Source organism: Pongo abelii, chromosome 21 (genome assembly GCF_028885655.2).
Source record: "Pongo abelii isolate AG06213 chromosome 21, NHGRI_mPonAbe1-v2.0_pri, whole genome shotgun sequence".
Taxonomy (NCBI): Eukaryota; Metazoa; Chordata; class Mammalia; order Primates; family Hominidae; genus Pongo; species Pongo abelii.
In genome coordinates, this window is record NC_072006.2 from 46,680,680 (window position 1) to 46,703,491 (window position 22,812).

The following is a 22,812-nucleotide window of genomic DNA, read 5'->3' on the forward strand; positions in this document are numbered from 1 at the left end:
TTCATGCAATGTTTCTTCCCAACCCTGGATGTTTTTAAGAAATTCTCAAGGAACTTTAAAACAACAAACTTTAAAACAGCACACGGATAGAGCCCCCTCCCCTGGAGATTCTGATTTATTTGGACTGCAATAAGGCCCATTCATCCATCCCTGCATTCATTCAGCTATCTAGCTGCCTATTTATTAATCTATACATTGTTTCAAGCTCTCAAGCTATGATTTTTTGTTTGCTTTTGTTTTGTTTTTGAGACAGAGTCTCGCTCTGTCGCCAGGCTGGAGTGCAGTGGCATGATCTCAACTCACTGCAACCTCTGACTCTCCTGCCTCAGCCTCCCAAGTAGCTGGGACTACAGGCATGCGCCACCACAAGCAGCTAATTTTTGTATTTTTAGTAGAGATGGGGTTTCACCATGTTGGCCAGGATGGTCTCAATCTCTTGACCTCATGATTCACCCACCTCGGCCTCCCACAGTGCTGGGATTACAGGTGTGAGCCACCACACCAGGCCAAAATAGACTTTATTTTTTAGATCAGTTTTAGCTTCACAGCAAAATTGAGCAGAAGGTATCTCAAGGTGTGATTCTAATCTTCAGCCAGGCTTGAGAACAACTAAATTAGTTAGACAAAAATAATCATCATTACCCCTTGCTAGGATAGAGCACAAATCCATACATTTATCCAAAGAATATTTATTGAGTACATACTATGTGAAAGCTACTATTTTAGGCCCTCAGGACACACTGAAAGGCAAAAAATAAATATAGCATATATTAGTTGTTTCTTTCTTTCTTTTTTTTTTTTTTTTTTAGACAGAGTCTCGCTCTGTTGCCCAGGCTGGAGTGAAGTGGTGCGATCTCGGCTCACTGCAAGCTCCACCTCCCGGGTTCACGCCATTCTCCTGCCTCAGCCTCCCAAGTAGCTGGGACTACAGGTGCCCGCCACCACACCCAGCTAATTTTTTGTATTTTTAGTAGAGATGGGGTTTCATCATGTTAGCCAGGATGGTCTCGATCTCCTGACCTCAGGTGATCCGCCCGCCTCAGCCTCCCAAAGTGCTGGGATTACAGACGTGAGCCACCGCGCCCGGCCTGTATTAGTTATGTCAAGACCAAATGCTGTCAGGCTAGAGAACCAGGGGAAAGCTGATGTTGCAGTTCCAGTCTGAAAGTCATCGGCTGGGGAATTCTCTCTTACTCAGGAGAGCTCAGTCTTCTGATCTATTCAGACCTTCAGCTGATGGGATGAAGCCCATCATATGGGATGAAGCTCCCCTATGTTATGGGGAGCAATCTGCTTTACTGGAAGTCCTCCCATGTAAATGTCAATCTCATCCAAAAACACCTTCACAAAACCATCCAAAGTATGGTTTGACCACCAATCTGTCAAACCGTGGTCCAGCCAAGTTGACGCATAAAATTCACCAACACAGGACCCATGCCCTCACGAGGGTTCAAGTCTGTTGCGGGGCTGGGTGATACTGAAGTACACAAACGAAACAAGTGCAGATTGTGGAAATGGTATGAAGGAGAGCAAGTTTTTAAGAGAGGAAACGGAGGAGAACCTGTTTTGGATCAAGTGGACAGTGGAGGGAAAAAGCCTCTTGGAGGTGAAGAAAAGGAAGGAGCCAGCCCTGAGGAGTGTAGAGTGAAGAGCATTACAGGCAGAAGGAATGACACAGAGTGGCGAGGGCTGCCAGGAACTGGTTGAGCTTGGGAAATGCCAGGAGGCTAAAGGAGCTGGACTGCAGTAAGCAATGGGAAGAGGAGTGGCAGGTGAAGTTAGAGAGGCAGCCAGTGCCAGATCATTCAGTGCCTTGAAGTTAAGATGAAGCCAAAGCAGATGAGGAACAGGATCAGATTTACCTCTTAAGATGTCCTGTCTGGCTGCAGTGTGGACATATGGAACAGGTGAAGCGTGGAGGCGGGTGGGCAGGGAGGAACTGAAATGCTCCAAGCACCTGAGGGGTGCTCAGAACAGGATGTGGCAGCGGAGATGGTGCCACGCGGCCTGACCTGTGTCTATTTTGGCAAGAGAAATAATCAGACTTTCTGGCGGGTTAGCTGTGTGGCTGCTGGGGGCAACGGATGACGCTCACATTTCTGGCTTGAACAATTTAGAGGAAACAAGAGCTTTTTTCCTTGTTACCAGCCTGGCTCGAGTTATACTCAATAGCGGCCTGCATTATGCAAATCATGTGTCCTAATTAACGTAGATCCAGTTTGAATTATGCAAATTCTTGCTTTGGGCTGTATTAGTCACAATCCAGCTGATTTCCTCCTGCCTAGACTACCTCCTGCCCATCTGGAACACATCCCATTCTCCACACTGCTCCTCTGTGGACCAGAGTCATGAGCCAGTCTGGGGTCAGTGAGCCCTGAGCGGTCAGTGCAGCAAAGCTGAAGGATGGGAGGAAGTGTGCTCATCCATCCAGACAGAGCCAGGAACCTTCTCCGGGCCTCTGTCTTAAAGAGTTTCCTGGTGAGCTTATTCACCCAGCTGGTCCCCTCTCTCCATCAATGTCTGTGTTCAGGCTTTTGTTCTGTTCAGAACTCCTGTCTCGGAAGACGCTCCAGCCTCCTCATAATGCACTCTGATGGCTTGTTGATTCCTGGGGCCCGTGCTTTTTGTTCAGATTGAATCCAACCATCTGTGTGCTGAAAAAATATTGACAAACCCTCCGACCTATTGTACCTTTTAAAGGCGCTCCCATACACGAATGCCGCCTTGTTTTATTGAAGCGAAGTCTGTTTTATTTAACTCTGAATGCCAGGCACCTAGAATAGCTTGTAAGATAAATGCCAATCAACTCTAGCATAATCAAGACACCCATTCCTGCCTCATTAGGGTCCTCTCATTCCCTTTAAGCTTCTCAGATTTATACACTGTAATTAGAAACTTGGTGATTTTGACTGCTAAACAGAAAGGCTTACTGGGAGGCTTCATATGTCTGAATTTTAAATATTTTCACACTTCGTTAACCCAGTTGCAAGTGTAACATCTTCTGGCCCAATTCCCTCACACTGTGTGATTTTTATTTTTGGACGTAGACGAGAACAATTAATTGAATTGAAACACATATTGATTACTGTTTTCCATGAACTCTGAACAGCTTGTCTCTGAATGATTTTATTGAAGGGTTTTTAGACAACTGTTTGGTTGGATTGCTTCCCTTGGTGACCTCATTCTGGCTATAAGTGCCTGTCTGCAATTGCGACAGTCTGTGTTCTTGGTGATTTGTGGTTGTTCCCAAGAGCTGAGTCAGAATGAGAGAGGCCACACCACCCTTCTGCACATCCACACCCTGATTAGGGAACCCTGATGCCTTAATCAAACCCAAAAGCAGGGTTCTGGAAGAGTCTATGCAGATGTCATGATTTCCATATTCCTGATGTAAATACTGTTTGGACCTCAGGTGAGCAGGAATATTCCTTACTGCATTAAATGATCACATTATTCATGCAATGACTGCAATATTTTCATCAGGCAGAGCTTTCCAGACCAGTTGATATTCCCTTACCACCTCTACCACCCTCTCGTGCAGATCACGATTGTGAGATTTGAGAATGTTTCTTAAACCAGTGCTTTTTATGCTTTAATGTACACATGAATTATCTGGGGATCTTGTTAAGAAGACTGTGATTCACTGGGTCCAGGCTGGGGCCTGTGATTCTGCATCTCTAACATGCCCGCAAGTGATGTTAATGATGCTAGTTTGTGGACACAAGGCCATTGGTGCTGCCTCTATCTGTACATGAGCTGTCAGTCTGTTAGGGGAATGATCATAGAATTGCATTCTGCATCTCCCACTAAAGTGCAAATCCCCAAAGATCTGAGGCCATGGTCTAACTCATCTTAACACTTCCTGCTGCAGCTCAGATGAGGCTGGAACCAGTGGGCTCTGTCGAGGATTCTGAGCTCCCGTTTCAGTGGGCAGAGAGAGAGTTTGAGGCTGCTGCAGAATGAGACAGTTTCATAGCCCTGGAGCAGGGTCAGGGTGAGACACCCATCTTTCAGGCAAGGTGGGCCCAGGATCTAAAGGTCCATGGCTCCAGGGTGCTCATCAAGATAAGAACTCATTACTAAAAAGAGGGTGTCAAAGCTGGGCTAGCAGCAGTAAAGAGGCAGCTGTAACAACGCTTTCACATCTTCTGCTCAGGTACAAGGTCTTCTAATAAATAGTTCATCTTAATATCATAGATGATGGAAATGTCCTTGCCTTCTGGTGCATTTTCCAGATGTTTCCAGGATGCTTGTGTGCCTACCACCTCTTATCCACACAACAGCTGGATGACCTTTTAAGAATATAAATTGGATCCCTTCATTCCTCTGTGTAGAACCCTCCTAGGGCTTTCCATTCCTTTCAGGATAAAATGCAAGTTCTAGGAGTCCTGCCATCCCTGGCCCTACCCACCCTTTCCCCCACACAGTCTCATCACTGTCCTCTGTGCTCACGAGGCCCCAGTCACTCTGATCTCCTTTTTACTATATTTTTAAGACTTGCCTAAGTCATTTCCACCTCAGGGCCTTTGCACTCACTGTTTTTATTCATATGTCTTCACTGCTTTACCTTCAGAGACTTTGGCTGGCTTATAGGCAAGAATTAAACAGCAAAGCAACTCCAAAAAGAGGTAGAATTTTTGATTTCGTGGGTTTGACATAGATTTACTTTCCCCTTCATTCTTAACCAGCTGAAGCCAAGAACAGTCTGACACCTTCATATTAGAAAGAGAGGACTGAAGACTGGAGACAGAATGGGACTTAAAGCCACTCACATTTTGGAGGGCAGAATTGTCCGAGGATGGACCCAGAGGTTGTGACTTGGACTTGTGCAGAAGGAAATTTAATCTTAACCACTTGGACCCGCTGTATTTAACAATAACATAGTTATAATAATGAAACTTCCCTCCTTCCCCTCCCTTTTTTTTTCTTTGCTTTTAACTTTGCTGAGTCCAAGGTTGTATATAGAAGGCCACAGACAATCCTGAATTTCTCTTCCATTTGCATTATCCTAGTTTTCTTTGTAATAAAATATCCTTTTTTGAGGCCAAAAGAGGGTAATTTGTAATTTATGAATTTCTCTCTTGAAATTACAACTAGAACCTAATTTTAAAAATCAAATTGGTTTCATCTAATTAAATTTGTAAATTGCCTCATAAACACATGCTTTGTTATAAGTGTTTTTAAAAGCAAGTTCTCTTGCTTACTGTCTGGGGCTGGATTGGGTTGAGCCCAGAGTAACAGGTACTTCTCATCTCTCTACTCAAGAGAACATACTCTATCAATTGCCAAAAGTTTCTCAAGAGTAGTATTTTCCAGAACAGTGCTTCTGAGACTGTAATGCCCATAGGAATCACCCAAGGATCTTGTTAAACTGGAGAGGCCTGAGCTGCTACATTTCTAACTAGCCCCCAGGTCATGCTAATGCCACTGGCCTATGGGCCACGCTAAGTTGCAGCAAGGGGCAAGACATCTGTACCTGCATTTAGGAGTCCTGGGTTTGGCATCTGGGTAATATGACCTTGGTCTTTTCATTTTAACCCTCTGCACTCAATTTCCTCATTTTTATGTAATGATAACCGCTAACATTTATAATGTTATTTCTAAATGCCAAACACTGTGCAAAACCTAATTTAATTAGATCTTCAGAGTAATCCTATAAGGCCATTTTATTATTACCTTGATTTTTCTGATAAAAGACTTAAGGTTCTGAGAGGCCACTTGATGTACTCAAGGTCACAGAGCAAGTAAATGTCAGAGCTGGGGTTCAGATCTAGGCTATGTGGGCTCAAATGTCACCATCCTTATTTTCTTAGGCCTCACTAGCTTTTGATACACAAGACTACACTCATGTTTATGCTTACAATACAATGGCCTAAATCTACAACCTCCTTAGCTGTCTTTACAGCATCCCTCAATAATTTTGGCATATTCCGCGAAAGTAGCCTCAAATGCTTACAAACAAGTCAACCAGTTACAATACTCTGGTTCTGGTTCTCTGCAATTATAGCCCAAGTCACAGCCAAGAAGCTACTTGAAGATGTCTTTCATCATAGTTGTCTCCTATAGAATCCATGGGAATGCCAACATCCCTGGCATCTGGTCTCTGAGAATCCACAAGCCACCGGATTCACACAGAAGTGAGAAGGACATCCTGCTCTAATCTGTACCCACCTTTGTGCGTGAGGCTTCAGAGAGTGCACTATATAATAATGCCTCAATTGCAGGAGGTTCTACTCAAACACAGAGTCTAATTCACAGTTGTGTTTAGACCCTTGCTCTCCCTCTGTTTCTTTCTTCTTATCATGGAATTTTAATCATGATATTTCTCATCCAGTCTAATGCATCATCCTACTACAGGAAAAAGTATATTACTCTCAAGGAGTAATATGTGCAGAGATATGACTCCACCTGCAACACGGCCATACACCAGTGGTTTCCAAATGCAGGTATGTACAAGGACCAGGGCTTTTCCATTACAAAGTTGCCATCAATCCAATGCAAAATTAGCAAAATTAATGTGACTGTCATGAGTTAGTAAAAAATCATAAATTTATTCAATTTGAAGGACGGACTGTTATTCTGAAATTATATCCTTTCTATATTTTTGGAATTATGTCTTTTATAAAACGATGTAAATAAAAGATGTTGAAGTACCCTAGGTTAGTCCCCTAAACCTTTTTAAATGCTACTGGCCTGTGAATTCCAAAAGTCTTGAGCAACTGGCACAGAGCATCTTTTACATAACAGTACCAAGTAACTTAACTTCCTAAATCATGGGTCCTTTCCTTCTGCTTTACAAAGAAAAGTTTGCCAGGCACAATAGATCTTTATTTCATTTAAATGTATGTGTGTGTGTGTGTGTGTGTGTGTGTGTGTGTGTGTGTGTATGATTGTGGTTTCTGCTTTACAAAGAATAACATGTAGATTTGAAGTGACTAGATTTTGTTTCAGTTAAATTTCAAGTCCTTCTCTTTCCCAAAGAGGTTTTGAAAATGTCCCAGGCAAGGTGTATCGGTATGAGTACCTGCCCTCCTCCTGGGGTACTCCCCAGGAAGAAAGCTTCTCCCAAGTGTGTAGCCTGAGAAAGCTCATAAGTGGTGGAGATGGATGTCTGTTTCCTCCTTCCATGTGGTAATCCTGAGAGCTGCACCAAGCTCCCTGCAATTTCTAAGAGGGAGATGTTAGCTCTCCTGAGGAATGCTAGTTTTAGTGAGATAAGGTGTTTTCTTAAGCACCTTGTGCATGTTGGACAATCTTCTCCCTCAGAGAGTTCTCAGGACCATCTATGACTCTCTAGAGAGGTTATGGGTCTGTTAGATTAATCTTGAGTACTTTACCTTCATCAAATACTCCTTGACTTTCCTCCCCAGAGCTCACCTTTCCTTACGGCAGCAATATTCTTCCCCCAAGCCCACTCCCTACACATGCATGTTTCTGCATGAGCATTCAGTGGCTTAAGCCTCTTCGTGGGCCTGTGGTACATGTTTCAGTCTGGGATGCTTGTGTCTTTCCCCCTAGTCAGACTCCCTAGAGAAACCCTGGAGAAGTGATTACCACCTTTATTTTACAGATGAGAAAAATGAGGCTTAAAGGAGGAATCTACCAAAGGTAACTCAGGAGAAGGTGGAGCTACTAGGACACTAGGCTACATCATTCCAGCTTCGGTATCCGTGCCCTTCCCTCTGCATTCCTGTGTGTTTCCACTTGATCTAGCATTGTAATCTTATGTTGTGTAAGAATAGAAGGGGTGGGAGGAGACTCAACCTTACTCATATCACATTACTTGAATCTTAGCTATATCAGCTTTGCTGGAGATTTTTTTGTTTTGTTTTGCAATAAACTTTCATACAGTTTGTCTTATTTTTGCAACTTTTCTGGAAGGCACATTGTGTTGGCTTGATGGGTACATTCCTGCCTTAGTAGGTTCTGGTTCATCTCTGATATGGTAAGGCCCAGCTAATGCTTGGAATGGGGGCTTTGGATGCCATCACCTGGGTGACAAAATATGCCTTGGGCACAGAGCAATTTAAATCTCAAGAATCCTGTGTCCCTGCTGCAGAGAATAACATTGGGATTCTTTTCAAAGCAAAGAGACTGATATTCATAAAGTGAGCATCATGTGGGTATTGCAGTTTCCCAGACGAACTTTCACTACTGTTTGCCAGGCCTGGGCCTTCTCTTCTACATAAGAACAATCTGACTCCCTGGGTTTTGACCTGATGAGGTCAGTTGTCACCATAGTCACTTCAATGCATGATATGTACAAATTTCTTTGTTCTTGAGGCTATCAAGACAGCTCCACTGTGTGCCTTTATGTTGGCACCCCATTGTACTGTTGAAACCTTTTGATAAGTCACATCTTACCCACCTTTATACCTTCAGCAGAATGGGTATTCACCGACGTCAGGCTGAAGTGACTTGAATAAAGCTAAGCCAATGGATGCAGCACAAGGGACCTCCTTACCTCGTAGAGCGTGATGACCCCATTGGTCTCATTGGGAGGCTTCCACTGGATGTAGATCTTCTCCTCAAAGGGCCCCCCTTGGATGGATTCTAGAGGAACAGCTCCTGGAACTACAGAATGGAAAAGTTATGAACTTGATGTCACCTTCCACATCATTTCTCCAGCCCCGCTGACCTAGAACAGGGGTTGACAAAGTTGCTGTAAAGAACCAGACAGTAAATATTTTAGGTCTGATGGGCTGTACGTTCTCTATTACAACTACTCAACTCTGTCATTTTAGCACAAAAATGACTATAGATAATCCATAAAAGAATGAGTACGGTGGTGTTCCAATAAAACTTTATTTATAAAAATGGGCAATGGGTTGGATTTGACCCACAGGCCATAGTTTGCTGACCCATTTTCAGAAGGCTGATCAGGCTTTTCATCTGCAGACTGAGCAAGTCAGTTTATGAACGGAATCTGATAAGGGCAGAAAGGACATGAGCAGTTTCCAGTTCTGCCAGAGGTTGGAATCTGAAATGAGGTGTTTGCTTCAGGGGTGTCTAATCTTTTGGCTTCCCTGGGCCACACTGGAAGAAGGATTATTATTGTAGGCCACACATAAAATACACAAACACTAACGATAGTTCATGAGCTAAAAAAAAATTACAAAAAAATCTCATAACGTTGTAAGAAAGTTTATGAATTTGTATTGGGCCACATTCAAAGCCATCCTGGGCTGCATGCAGCCCAGGGGCTGCTGGTTGGACAAGCTTGCTTTAGGATTTGTATTTGAGAAATGTAAAGTGAGCTTCCCATCATCTTACCAAGTATCATTTTCTTCACTCTGCCAAGTTTTGTCTAACTCTAGGAAGTGCTTCATCAGTTTCCTGACGAATTCCTGAATCCAACATGAACTATGTGGCTTGAAACCCCAATCCAATTGGAAGCAGCTTGCTTTGCTCCAAGAAGGCAGCTAGCTTGACTTGCTGTTGAGTCCCAATGCCTGGCATGAAGTAGATGCATAATAACTATTTGCTGGTTGGATGAATAGGTGAATGAATGACCTATGCCAGCATTTTGCCCAATTGAGTGCAACCTTTCTTGGGGCTCCTTCTGTAAGCCCGTCAGTCTTCCTGCCAGCATCCTCCTGCTGGATTTCACTATTCTTACAATAGTCTGGAAGATGGTGAGCCAGAAAACAAATTATTCCCCAAACTTTCTATCGTAACCCCTTAGAAATAATGAATTTCAGTAAATTGTTACCAGATCTATTTATATTTTGGCATTATAAAAGCACTTACTCTTGGACTAGAATTTTACCTACATTATTTCACTTAAGCCATAAAACAGCTCTGCCCAGTAAGTATTATCTCCTTTGCGTCGATAAGAGAACTGAGGCTGAGAAAATAGAATAACTTGCTGAAGTTCATATGGCTCTTAAGTTGTAAAGAGGGAACTAAACACCTGTCTGTGAGTTTTAAAGCATATACTCTTAATCATCACGCTACGCCTCTCTACATATAGCCTTGGCCATATGTTGCAATCAGTTCCCCTTTGTTAAATTAAAATATGTTTAGTTTTGCTCATTATGGACATGATATACAGAATTTGTTGAATATTAAGAATATATAAAAAGGTTAAAAAAGGAAAAGAACAAAATTACTCATAATTCACATGTTCAAAGATTATTTTCCAATCTTTTTATGCATGTAAAATTTTATTAAAAAAATAAGATATGACTATGCATATATATTTTTTTATTTTTTAAAAATGTTAACTCCTACTGTGCATATTTCATTGAGACCTTATTTTATCACCAAAGATATTGCAGACTTCTCTGGGGCCATACATTTCTCTGGGGCCATGCATTTTAATGGCTGCTTAGAGGGGGCGTTGCCCCTTTATAGTCACTAATCCTTTATTATTGGGCATTAAAGTTGGTTTGAATTCTTCATGATTTTGAGCAATGCTGGAATGAGCATGCTTATAGGTAAGTATGCATGCAACTCTGCAGATAGTCCTTAAGATTAATGCTTTGGAAATTAATTTACTAGGCCAAAGAAAATGAACTATTTTATTTTTAAGGCTTTTGACATATATTACCAGATTGCCTTTCAGAAAGTTTGTACCATTCTGGACTCCCCAACAGAAGACTATGTCTGTTCTTGCCAACACTGACTATTTAAAAAATTAAGTGCATGTGTATGTGTATCTTTTTTAGAATACTGGAGAGTACAGATTTTGTTTTCAGTTTAATTAGCCATTCACATTGCTTCTTTTATGAACAAATTATCTGTACCTTGTGCTCATTTTCCTGTATGCCTCTTCATTTTTGCTCATCTTTGTCTTATGGGCTTGTAATTGTAATTTCATTTTAAGGACATAAGCTTTCTTGCATAGGTTGCAAATATATTTTTGCCAGTTTTTTTGTTGGCTTTTTAAATCATTTATGTATGCAGAAGCTTTTAATTAGTCAGGTATCCTATTGTTTTCCCTTATCCACCCTTCCTTTCCAGAAATATTTATTATGTATTTAATATGATGAAGGGACAGCGATGGACACTAGAGATGTACCAATAACAAAGAGAGATGTAGTAAAATCCGTGGTAAAGTTTGTATTCTGGAAAGAGAGACAGACATTAAATGATTATACTCAAAATTAATTCATTACATTTTTTTAATCAGGACTCTGACATAAAGGGATATGCTACTAGGAGAATTATTAAAAGCAGAGAAAAACCTAGACTGGCAAGTTAGGATATTAAACGGCACATAAGTTAGAGTTGCTGGATAAGTAGAAGTTACTAGGGCAAAATGGGGAGGAGGTGCTGTAGTGGTGTGGTGGACGGCTTTGTGAGGTTAAGGGTGGAAGGAGAAAAATCAGTTAGGAGGCTGTCATTGTCATCCTGTGGAGAAAGAATTGTAACATGGACTGGAATGATGGTAGCGTAGAAGAGAAATAGATTGTATAGGAGATGTGGACTCAGAGGATGGCAATGTGGAAGATCAATGACTTGGTGGTGATAGATAAGGGTGAAGGAGGGAAGGGATGGGTCATGGAGAACTGCAACCCTTTTGTTTTACACAACTGGGGGATCAGAATGTTGTTTATAGAGAGGGAGCCTTAAAGGATGACCAATTTTGGAGAGGAAGCTGGTGAGCTCAGTTTTTGTCATACTTTATTTCAGGTATACATAGAACATCCAAGTGGCAATGCTGAGTAGCAGTTGGATATGGGAAGACTGGGTCCAATGTTTGGAAATGGAAACCGTGGGCAGGGAATAGATGGCAAGAGTATAGAGCAGAGAAAAAAAAAATAGGTCTAAGACTAAGTGAAGAAGAACTCCAGAATTAACAATTAGGAGGAAAATGAATGGAGAAACTGGGAGTCAGTGTTCAGAGAGGCAACCAGAAAACCAGGAAGGTGAGCTGTCATTGTAGCATCCAAGGAAGGAAAGAGGCTCAAGAAGGTACTGGTCAGCAGTCACAAATATGGCTGAGTAGTCAAGTAAGATGTGGCTTTAAACTTGCCTATTGAACCCACTGTCCTCAAGGTGACTCGTGAGCCAAGCAAGAGTAATTTAAGGGAGAATGTTGGCATCACAAACCATCCTGAAGAGGGTTGAGAAGACTGGGGAAGGTGAGGTGAGGCAAGTAAACAATGCTGGCTGTGAAAAGGAGGGGAATTCAAACCATAACAGGAATGAGATATGGAGCCAAAATAATGACCCTCTTAAAGGCAAGAGAAGTTATGATTAAAGCAACTAAGAAAAAAATTCAAAATAGAAGCTGGGTGTGGTGGCCCACGCCTATAATCCCAGCACTTTGAGAGGCCAAGGCGGGCAGATCATGAGGTCAAGAGATTGAGACCATCCTGGCCAACATGGTGAAAACCTGTCTGTACTAAAAATACAAAAATTAGCTGGGTATGGTGGCAAGCACCTGTAGTCCCAGCTACTCGAGAGGCTGAGGCAGGAGAATTGCTTGAATCCAGGAGGTGGAGGTTGCAGTGAGCCGAGACCATGCCACTGCACTCCAGCCTAGTGACAGACTGAGACTCCATCTCAAAAAAAAAAAAAAAAAAAAAAAAAAATCAAAATAGAGGTAAGAAGGAGAAGAGTGAGAAAGAAAGAGGAGATAACTGACAATGGTAGGGTCCTGAAAGCAAGAGCAGGGGTGGGTTGAAAGAAGGGTTCTCTCCTTTTGTGAGAGAAGAGGAGAGGATGGAAATGTGCTAATGTTTTGTACGGAGGAATTGAAGTGTCCTAATGGCTCTGTTTTCTTGAGAAGTGGGGTGAAGCCATCTACCAAAAGTGTAGTGGGGGACGAATTGCGTCAAGAATTTGGAAAGACAGGAGAAGCTTTAATCACAGAGAGTAGAAAGCAAGAAGAATAGAGAGATGAAAAGTCTATTCATTCATCTGAGGGTCTACCTGATGGAAATTGAGGAGAGTGTGTCTGATGGACAATAAGAAGGGTCTGTCTGATGAAGACGGTGAGCATGAAACTCGAGCTAATAGATCTTGGTCTTTCCAATCTGGAGAAAATTCTCTTTTTCACACCAGATCAGATGAATGGAAAGTACAGATGAATAGTTGTTTTATAATTTATTTATTTTCTGTTTTATCCCCATCTTTTTACACCTTACACTTTCATATTTCCAAAATTACTGTGTATACTATACATGGTAGAAATCTAACTATTATTCCTTACAATTTTCTCAATTGTAAAGGACAATTAATTGACCAGTCAAAACTTGCCCCAGTAATTTCAAATGCCATCTTACCACCATATTAAATTATTTTATATTCTAGCGTATGTTGTTTGGCTTTCTGTTCTATTTCACTGAGTTGTAGCTTTTACTGTGACAGTATTTCTCTATTGCATTAAGATGACATGTTTTGATACTTGGTAGAACAAGTCTTATTCTTCTTTTGCAAAGCTTTTTGAGGTATCACTACCCATGTATTCTTCCAGAATAATTTAGGAAGAGTTTTATAAAATTTCAAACATATTTCATCAAAATTTTTACTGCAGTTGCATTTTTTTTCTCTTTTTTGGGAAGCAGAGAGTATCACTTTTAACATGAGTCCTTCTATCTAGTAAACCGTATAAATCTTCATGTATTAATGCTTCTTTTTATGCCCCTCAGTTAAAAAGTTTTTTCTTTTATTTCTTACAAGTTGCATTTCTAGGACTTTATTATTGTTCATATTGTTTTTGTATTATATTAAAAAGTTTCTTTTATAGTGTTTTGCAATATATTAAAAAGTATACATAATAATGTATGAAGAGTTCAAAGAATAATTATTAAATACACATGTGCCCACTATCTACTCTAAGAAATAAAACATTACTATACTATTGAAGCACTGTTTATGCCCATCACTATTGTCTCCTTTTTCCTTCCCCATCATTAAATAAATAAATAAATAAAATAGGTACTACAGGTACTATCCTGATTTTTCTTTTTTTTTTTTCTTTTTCTTTTCTTTTCTTTTTTTTTAAGATGGAGTTTCACTCTTGTCGCCCAGACTGGAGTGCAACAGCGTGATCTTGGCTCAATGCAACCTCCGCCTCCTAGGTTCAAGTGATTCTCCTGTCTCAGCCTCCCAAGTAGCTGGGATTACAGGCACCCATGACCATGCCTGGCTAATTTTTTTTTTTTTGAGACCCGGCTAATTTTTGTATTTTTAGAAGAGATGGGGTTTCACTATGTTGGCCAGGCTGGTCTTGAACTCTTGACCTCAGGTGATACACCTGTGTTGGCCTCCTAAAGTGCTGGCATTATAGGTGTGAGCCACTGCGCTCAGCCTGAATTTTCTCTTAATCATTCTCTTTATTTTTATTTGGAGTTCTAAATATATACATATATTCCAAGACAATATATCATTTAGTTTTTCTTGGTTTCTTTTAAATCTATGTGGATTGAGTGTTTTCTGTTATATGATTTGCATTTGTCACTCATCATTTTGAGATTCATCTATTTTGATGCACATAGTTGTATCTAATTTATCTCCATTTTATAAATATATTCTTATTTATTCCACCATTCTACTGTATATGAACAGTAGAGTTGTATCCAGGTAGGGCTTTCTTACAATATAATTTATTAGAATACTTTTGTATATTTGGTTGAACATATATATAAGATTTTACTAAGGTACACTTAGGAAGAGAGGGTCTATTCCAATGACTGAAGGGCTTATCTTTGTTTTTTACAGTGTAATGCCAAATTGTTTTCCAAAGTGGTGGCAGCACTGCCCCAAGCAATGTTCTGAAAGTTCCTACTCCTCTGCATCTTTATAAACATTTGGTACTATCAGGTTTTAAAATTCTAGACCATCTACTAAGTGTAAAACAATACTTCATTAAGGTTTTACATGCTTTTACCTATTTACTAGCATCTTTTAATGTTTGTTGGATATTAGCCTTTTCCTGTTGTATATGTTCGATACTGATCATTTTATTGGCTATATGTGTTACTGAAAAACTTCTCTTAATTTGTGTCTTCTGTTTCTCTTTATGTTACCTTTGAATATGGATCAGTTCTTAATTTTAACGTACTCAAATTGATCAGATTTTCATTTTTGTATGGGAGAAAGAGAGAGACAAATTTAGGAGCAGACACTGTTGATGGCCTGCTTATATCCCACTGAATAATGCTTATTGCAAAATACAAATTTACCTAAATGCTGTGGGATCCCACTTGTTCTCCATGTAGAAAAAGCAAGAAGTGCCAGAGAGTTAATGCCCCGAAGACATCCTTCAAGCAATGAAAGACAGGAAGTTGATGGATGAACATCCCAGTTTCCTTACTACTTGGCCAACCAAGTAGTAACTCTGAGACATGTTTTACTAGCACTTCTCAAACTATTTCAAACACTGAAACCATTGTGATGATGACAATGATAATTCCAAATCCATTGTGGACTCATGATGTCATAAAATACAATAAAAACAAATTAATAGGGAAGTAAAATTTTTAAGTAAAAGTGAAATTGAAAAAGCAAAAAAGAAAAATAGTAAGCTCCTTCTTTTTAAATACTTTCTCTTTCTGTACTTGTCTTGTTATGGATTAGAGAGTCAATGAGTCAGTGCTGGTCCTTGGACCACACTTGGAATAGCACTGTTCCAGAACTCAGTTATTCACATGGTAATTTTTTGTTAATATATTTTGTATTGACTTTCTTCCCTTTCCTGTTTCTCTTTCCCTCTTTCTTATGAGTGTGTCATGAGACCATCACCTAAATAAACTACTTCCATTTGTATCCTTATCTCAGGGTCTCCTTCTGAATAAACCCACACAAAAGAGTTTTTCTTACGTAAGAAACACTTTCTCTATCCTGAAGTCATAAGAATATTTTTCTAAATTTTCATTGACATTAAGAGTTACTCCTTTAATAAAATGTCCTAAATTCATTTACAACTGTGTTACTATGTATAACATGAGGTAGGAATCCAATTTTAATTATTTCACCTCATCCTAGGGAGATTGAAAAAAATATTTTTAATTCCTCAATTGATCTGCCTGGTAATTTTAACTTCTGTCACATTTCCACATATGTATGGGTCTACTTCTATGTTCTCTCCATTATATTCAATTGTTTCTATTAGACTTTCCCTGTGTCAATATCACATCTTAATTAACAATGAGGTGTAAGTCTTGCTATCTGGTAAAGTCTACTACTTTGTACTTCATGTTCATGACTGTCTTGGGTACTCTTACCTTTTCTCCTTACATAAACATTTTAGGACTAGCTTGTACCTTTTCAAAAAATGTTTGGTTTTTGAATTTTAGTTGCATGTGTTATAGATCAATTGGGAGATAATATCATGTCTTTATAATAATAGGTTTTCTCATCCATGAACATGGTATATCTTTTATTTAGGCCTTCCTTAACGTCTTTCAGTGCTTTATACATTTATACGTACATCTTGAAAACTTATGTTAAATGTATTACTAAATACCTTATATTTTTATTGCTATTGTACATAATGTCTTTAAGAAAATACCACATACTTGTTAGGTTAATAGAAATGGAATTGACTTTTTAATGTTAATGTCTTGGCAAACATCCTATATTCTTATATTAATTCTAATAATTTGTTTGCAGATTTCTTTGGGTTATCTATGTAGAGATAATTGTAGCATCTGTAGTTAATAATAGTTTTGCTCTTTTCCAATCTTTTATTTTCTTATCTTCAATGATAGCCACCAATACTGTCTTTAATAGAAATGATATGTCTATCTCCAATTTCAAAGATAATGATGATATTGTTTCATCTTTGAGTATGATGTTTGTAGGTTTTTTAGTTATCTTTATCAGGTTGAGGGGGCCATTTTTATTCCAGGCATACAAGAATATTTTGTTTTTTAAATCATGCTAAGAAGTAACTGATGCTTTTTCTGTATCTCCTGTAGTGATGATATGTATTTCCCCTCTCGTAGTATGTTGCTGTAGCAAATTACACAAACAGATTTACTAAAGTTAGACTAACACTAATTTTTTAAACTATTTTTTGCATATTTACACAGTTTCAGGTCATTTGCTAATATTTTGTTTAGGTATTTGCATATATTTTTTCTCATAAGCTTTTCTGCTTTTAATATCAAGGTTATAGTCTTGTCATAAATTGAAGAGGGAAGTGGTTCTTCTTTTTCCTTTCTCATAAAGTGTGTAAGATTGGGATTACAAACTCCTTGAGTGTTTGACTGATTGCACTTGTGAAGTCACCTGGGACTGATGTGTACTTTGTTGCAAAAGTTTAAATTACTGATTCTATTTCTTTATTTGTTGTAAAACTATACAGAATTGTTTTTCCTTAAGTCAAGTTTTTTAATAATATTTTGCCATATCACCTAAATTTTACATTTATTGGTAGAAGATTATATACACTATCATCATTTATCTTGGTTACTATGAAATAAACACAAATGCATAAAACAAACATCTCATTAATTTTTCAGTACTGAACTTCATACCGTGACCTTGCTTTTCCTTATACTTTTCACTCCTTAAGCACACATCCCTAAACGCAATAGAGTTTATCATCAAATAAATAATGATAATAAATAGCACTAAACTCTTTTACAAAGGCCAGTCTGGGAGAACTAATACCTTTACAATGTTAACTTCCATTCCATGAACATGTTCTATCCCAGGATTTATTTAGATATTCTTACTGATCATGTGTATTAGTTTTTTTGTTTTGTTTTTAAAAATCTTGTTTCTTGCTTCAATTGTTAGGGGGTATTTGCTTTGCACTATCAGATTTGTTCTTTACAATAAGAATGAAAGCATTTTTAAAAATCTGTCCAGTAACCTTTCCACATGCAACCTTATAAGAAGTGGTGTGTGATGGTCTGGTTTAATGGGTCATTCTGCTAGTTACCATGTAAGTCCTTATTTTAAGTATTTCCAACTGACAAGGAAAGGAAAGAATTTAGATATATTCATACATTACTTGGCTGGATAAGGGTTCTGTCTGACCTGTGGGGCAGTGGTATGAGGGGCAGTTAAGGAAGGGAAATAATTAGGCAGCAGGAAGATTCTCCATGGCAAGAGGGCTTTTCAGGTGTTTTGAGGGGCAGCCTGAAGTTAGTTACCACAGACATTGCCCTTTCCTATAATTGTTTCTTTACAATGAGATCCTTCCACTGAAGCCCTCTTTTCTTATTTGCCATATGCCCTGAATGTAGGCTTGGAGGGGGAGCTCTCGTTCTCTGCATCATGGACTAGCAAATAAAGATGACCAGGGCACTGACCTCTCTCCTTTCCCCATTCCCACCCACCAGCTCCAACGCCCACTCCTGTTTTTAGCACTGGTTGGTCAAAGTTGGAGGTACTTATGCATGTAGACTTGGAAGTCTTTTCCTCCAATTCCCTAAGGGGTTTTCTTTCCAAGCAGTCTCAGCTTAGTCATCTCTTTCCCATTTGGGACTCCCTCCCCCATGACGTCTTGCGTTAATTCTTTCAGGAGCAGCCATGGCATCCTCTTACGGTTCTCAGGGCAGGTACAAGGGTGTTTTTCTCTATATTTCTTTAGGACAGTAGTTTAAGAAGAGTGATCAAATTGGCATTTCTAATCAAAACTCTTATTGTCATCACTGAGACCTATAAGGCAGTATTGTAGAATTAAACAATGATCATGGGTTGAAGCCACACTGCTTGGGTTTATGTCCTGTTCCCACCACTGTATTACCTTGGCCAAGCTGCTTAATGTCTCTGTGTCTCACTTTCCTTACTTTAAAATGAGGATAAAAATACTACCTACTATATAGGTTGTCCTGGGGATTTGATATGTTAATATACACAAAGTGCTTAGCTAGGTGTCTGGCACAAAGTAAATACTATGTATGTTTGATACTCCCCCTGGCCCCATTGCATTCTCTGAGAACAGCTCTAGGGTAGCCTAGAGATCACTAATTTGATTTTTTTGTAGAGACAATTAAGATTGTTGCTATTTCCTGTGATGTCCTTACCTCAATCTGCTCTATCCGAATGATGTTATATTGCTAATCATAGAAGCTATATCTTCTCATAGCTTACTGAGATTTCTACAGTCTTCTTCTGATTTCTATGGTAAATAATCTTAAATCTAATTTTTCTGTGAGGACTGAGAATTCATTCATTCAATAATGTATTTATTGTGTCCTTATTTGTCTACCTGGCACTGTTCTTCTAAGTGCTTGGGAAGCAGCAGTAAGCAAAACATAAGGAAAAAATCTTGTCTCTGTGGAACGCATTCTAGTGGGAGAAGACAGATAATAAAACATATAGTGAAATATACAGTATGTCAGATGATAATTGCTATGGAGACACCCAAAGCTGGAAAGAGGGACAAAGAGTGTGCTGTAGGAGGCTTCTAGTTTTTAATAGAATGGTCTGAGAAGAGCTCGCTGAGAGGTGACATTGGAATAAAGCCTTGAAGAAGCTGAAGGAACCGTCCTGCTTATTTGGCAGAACCTTACTGTAGCCAAAAAGGATGGCAAGTGCAAAGGCCCTGAGGCAGGGATGTCCCTGATATATTTGAAGAGAATGATGACTGAATTTGCATAGTGAGGCACAAGTAGCAACAGAGGCAAACAAAAGTGGGAATTCTGGTCACCTGGAGCATGTGAGCTACCGTAAAGCTTTGGGTTTTTAATCTGAGTGACAAGAGAAACCATCAGAGGGTTGGGAGCAGAGGGAGTGATATGATTTGCTTCATGATTTAACGATCATTTTGGTGCTGTGTTGCGAAAAGAATGCAGCGGCCAGAGCTGAAGCTGCAAAGATTATTTAGAGGCTGCTGCAATAATCTGGGGTGCAGAGCACAGTGGTTTGGACCTAAGGGGTAGTAGTAGAGGCTGTGAGAAATGGTCAAGGTCTTGACATATATTGCAGGATGAACCAAGAGAATATGTTAGTGGTTCAGATGTGGGGAACAGCAAGGCTGCTGCTTTGTACCAAGCCACGGGGTCTCAATCAAAAGCGATAAAGGGTGAAGAGGTTCTCTTTTTCTTGAGACAGGGTCTTGCTCTGTCACCCAGCCTGGAGTGCAGTGGTACAATCATGGCTCACTGCAGCCTTGACCTCCCAGCCTCAAGCAGTCCTCCCACTTCAGCCTCCTGACTAGCTGAGATCATAGGTACACACCACCATACCCAGCTAATGTGTGTGTGTGTGTGCAAAGATGGGAGTTCACCATGTTGCCCATGTTGGTCTCGAACTCCTGGGCTCAGGCAATTCACCTGCCTTGGCCTCTCAAAGTGCTGGGATTACAAGGGTGAGCCACCATGCCCAGCCAGAAGGGGTTTTCTTTGGAGATGTAAAAGCCAGGGCCTCAGTTCTGACAAAAGTGAGAAGTCAAGGTTTTTGGCTCGAGTCACTAATAAAACAGAGTTGCCATTTACTGATATGGAGAAGACAGTGGGAAGAACAAGTTGAAGGATGATCACAGGCTCATTTTTGAATGTGTTTAATTCCACGGGCTGATTAGCAATCTAGGCGGAGAGGTTGAGGAGACAGCTGAATAAATGACTCTGGAGGGCTGGGGAGAGGCCCGGCCTGGAGGTATCAATTGGGAAAATTATTAACATATGGATGGATTTTAAAGCCAGGAGACTGGGAGAAATAATTAGCGAAATGAATGTGGATCCAGGATCAGCAAACTATGGCTCTCGGGTTGAATCCAACCAGCTGCCTGTTTTTGAAAATAAAATTATATTGGAACACTGCCGCACCCATTTGTTTATCTATTGTCCCTGGCTGTTTTCCTGATACAATGGTGGCATCGAGTAGCTGCTACAGACCCTCTCATGGATAAAGCCTATACTTTAAGACCTGGCCAACCTCTGGTATGGATACGAATGGGAAAGAGTCCCAAGAACTGGGCCAATAAGGTTGGGATGTGATATGGTTTGGCTGTGTCCCCACCCAAAATCTCATCTTGAATTGTAATCCCCATAATCTCTACATGTCAAGGGAGACACCAGGTGGAGGTAATTAATTCATGGGGGCCATTTCTCCCATGCTGTTTTCATGATAGTGAGTGAGTTCTCAGGAGATCTGATGTTATTATAAGTGTTCGGTAGTTTCTCCTACGTTCATTCTCCTTTTTGCCGCCTTGTGAAGACAGTGCCTTGCTTCCCCTTCACCTTCTGCCATGATTGTAAGTTTCCTGAGGCCTCCCAGCCATGCTGAACTATGAGTCAATTAAAGCTCTTTCCTTTATAAATTACCCAGTTTTAACCAGTTCTTTATAGCAGTATGAAAACGGACTAATACACGCTGTTTAAAAGGAACCAGCAAACTGTAATCCCAACATTTTGAGAGGCTGAGGTGGGAGGACGGCTTGAGGCTGGGAGTCTGAGATCACCTTGGGTAACACAATGAGACCCTGTCTCTACAAAAAAAGTAAAAATAAAAATAAATAGGCCGGGCACAGTGGCTCATGCCTGTAATCTCAGCACTTTGGGAGGCCGAGGCCGGTGGATCACCTGAGGTTGGGAGTTCAATACCAGCCTGACCAACACGGAGAAACCCTGTCTCTACTAAAAATACAAATTTAGCCGGGTGTGGTAGCACATGCCTGTAATCCCAGCTACTCAGGAGGCTGAGGCAGGAGAATGGCTTGAACCTGGGAGGCGGAGGTTGCGGTGAGCCAAGATCGTGCCATTGCACTCCAGCCTGGGCAACAAGAGCAAAACTCCGTCTCAAAAATAAATAAATAAATAAAATTAAATAAATAAATAAAACAAATCAATTAGCTGAGCACGCTTGCACGTGCCTATATGTGCCTATCCCACATGTCCTAGCTACCGGAAAGGGTGAGGTGGGAGGGCCATTTGAGCCCAGGAGTCAGAGGACACAGTGAGCTGATCATACCACTGTCCTCTAGCCTGGGAGACACAGTGAAACCCTATCTTTAAAACAAAAACTAAAAGGAGAAGCCACTGCAGAAGGAGAAAATCTAGAAGTGTGTGATGAATTGGAAGCAAAGTACAAAAAGTGTTTTAAGGAGGATTTAACAACCAGCTGTGTCAGATATTGCCAACTGGTTAAGTAAGAGGATCTGACTCTCTGAGTAATGACTATTGGATTTGGTGACTTGAAGGTCACAGGTGATCTTGAAATAATTGTTTTGGTGGAATGGCAGGGATCTGAGTTACTTTGGTTGAATGGATTCAAGAACAAGTAGAAAGAATGGATGCATAAAGAGGGGATGGAATAGTAGCTTGAGGAGAAGACAGAGCTGGGTGTTTCTGTTTTTTTTTTTTTTTTTTAATCTTTTTAAAGATGGGAGAAATACAGCTTGTGTGGAGGGTGAGAAATATATCCAGTTACAAAGGGAAATTTTGATGTAGGGTGGAAAGGGGACAATTGCTGGAGCAATGACATTGAGTTAAAAAAAAGTAAGTGGGATTTGCTGCATTAAGTAGCAAAACTGGCCTTTATTCAGAAAACAAATGGTTCATCCGTAGAAACAAGGAGGTGAGGGGGAGGTCAAATAGGTGGGCAACATGTGGGCAATGAGAGCTGGAGGGAATTTCTTCGAATGGTTTCAGTTCCTCAGTCTATTAGGTAACAACGTCATCTGTGGAAGCGAGAACAGGTGCATGTGCTATTAGTCTGAAGATAGGAGAAATATTCTCTGGGAGACGAGAGGGATGAATGGGCCAGGGAAAGACAGTATTGCCAGGCAGCTTTAAAAGCCAGCTCCAGTGGTGCTTCTGGCTTCCAAGTGAGAGTGGTTAGCACAGTGGTGTGCAGCAGCTACGGAAGGAAAGACCTAGCACAGGCAGGAAATCAGATGGAGCTAGGGTTGTGAATAGCTGGAAATGAGAATGAGGCTAAGGTGTTGGGGGATTATGCAAG

At 40.3% G+C, this 22,812-nt stretch overlaps 1 protein-coding gene across 6 annotated transcripts in view; it reads right to left on the minus strand.

Moving 5' to 3' along the window:
* PTPRT (protein tyrosine phosphatase receptor type T) overlaps nt 1-22,812 on the minus strand; it is a 1,130,568-nt gene that overhangs the window by 372,133 nt on the left and 735,623 nt on the right. For all 6 annotated transcript variants that reach the window (XM_024238852.2, XM_063720525.1, XM_054542313.1 and 3 more), the window contains exon 9: nt 8,465-8,574. In XM_024238852.2, the coding sequence (XP_024094620.2) occupies nt 8,465-8,574 (110 nt within the window). The remainder of the gene's footprint in view (nt 1-8,464; nt 8,575-22,812) is intronic.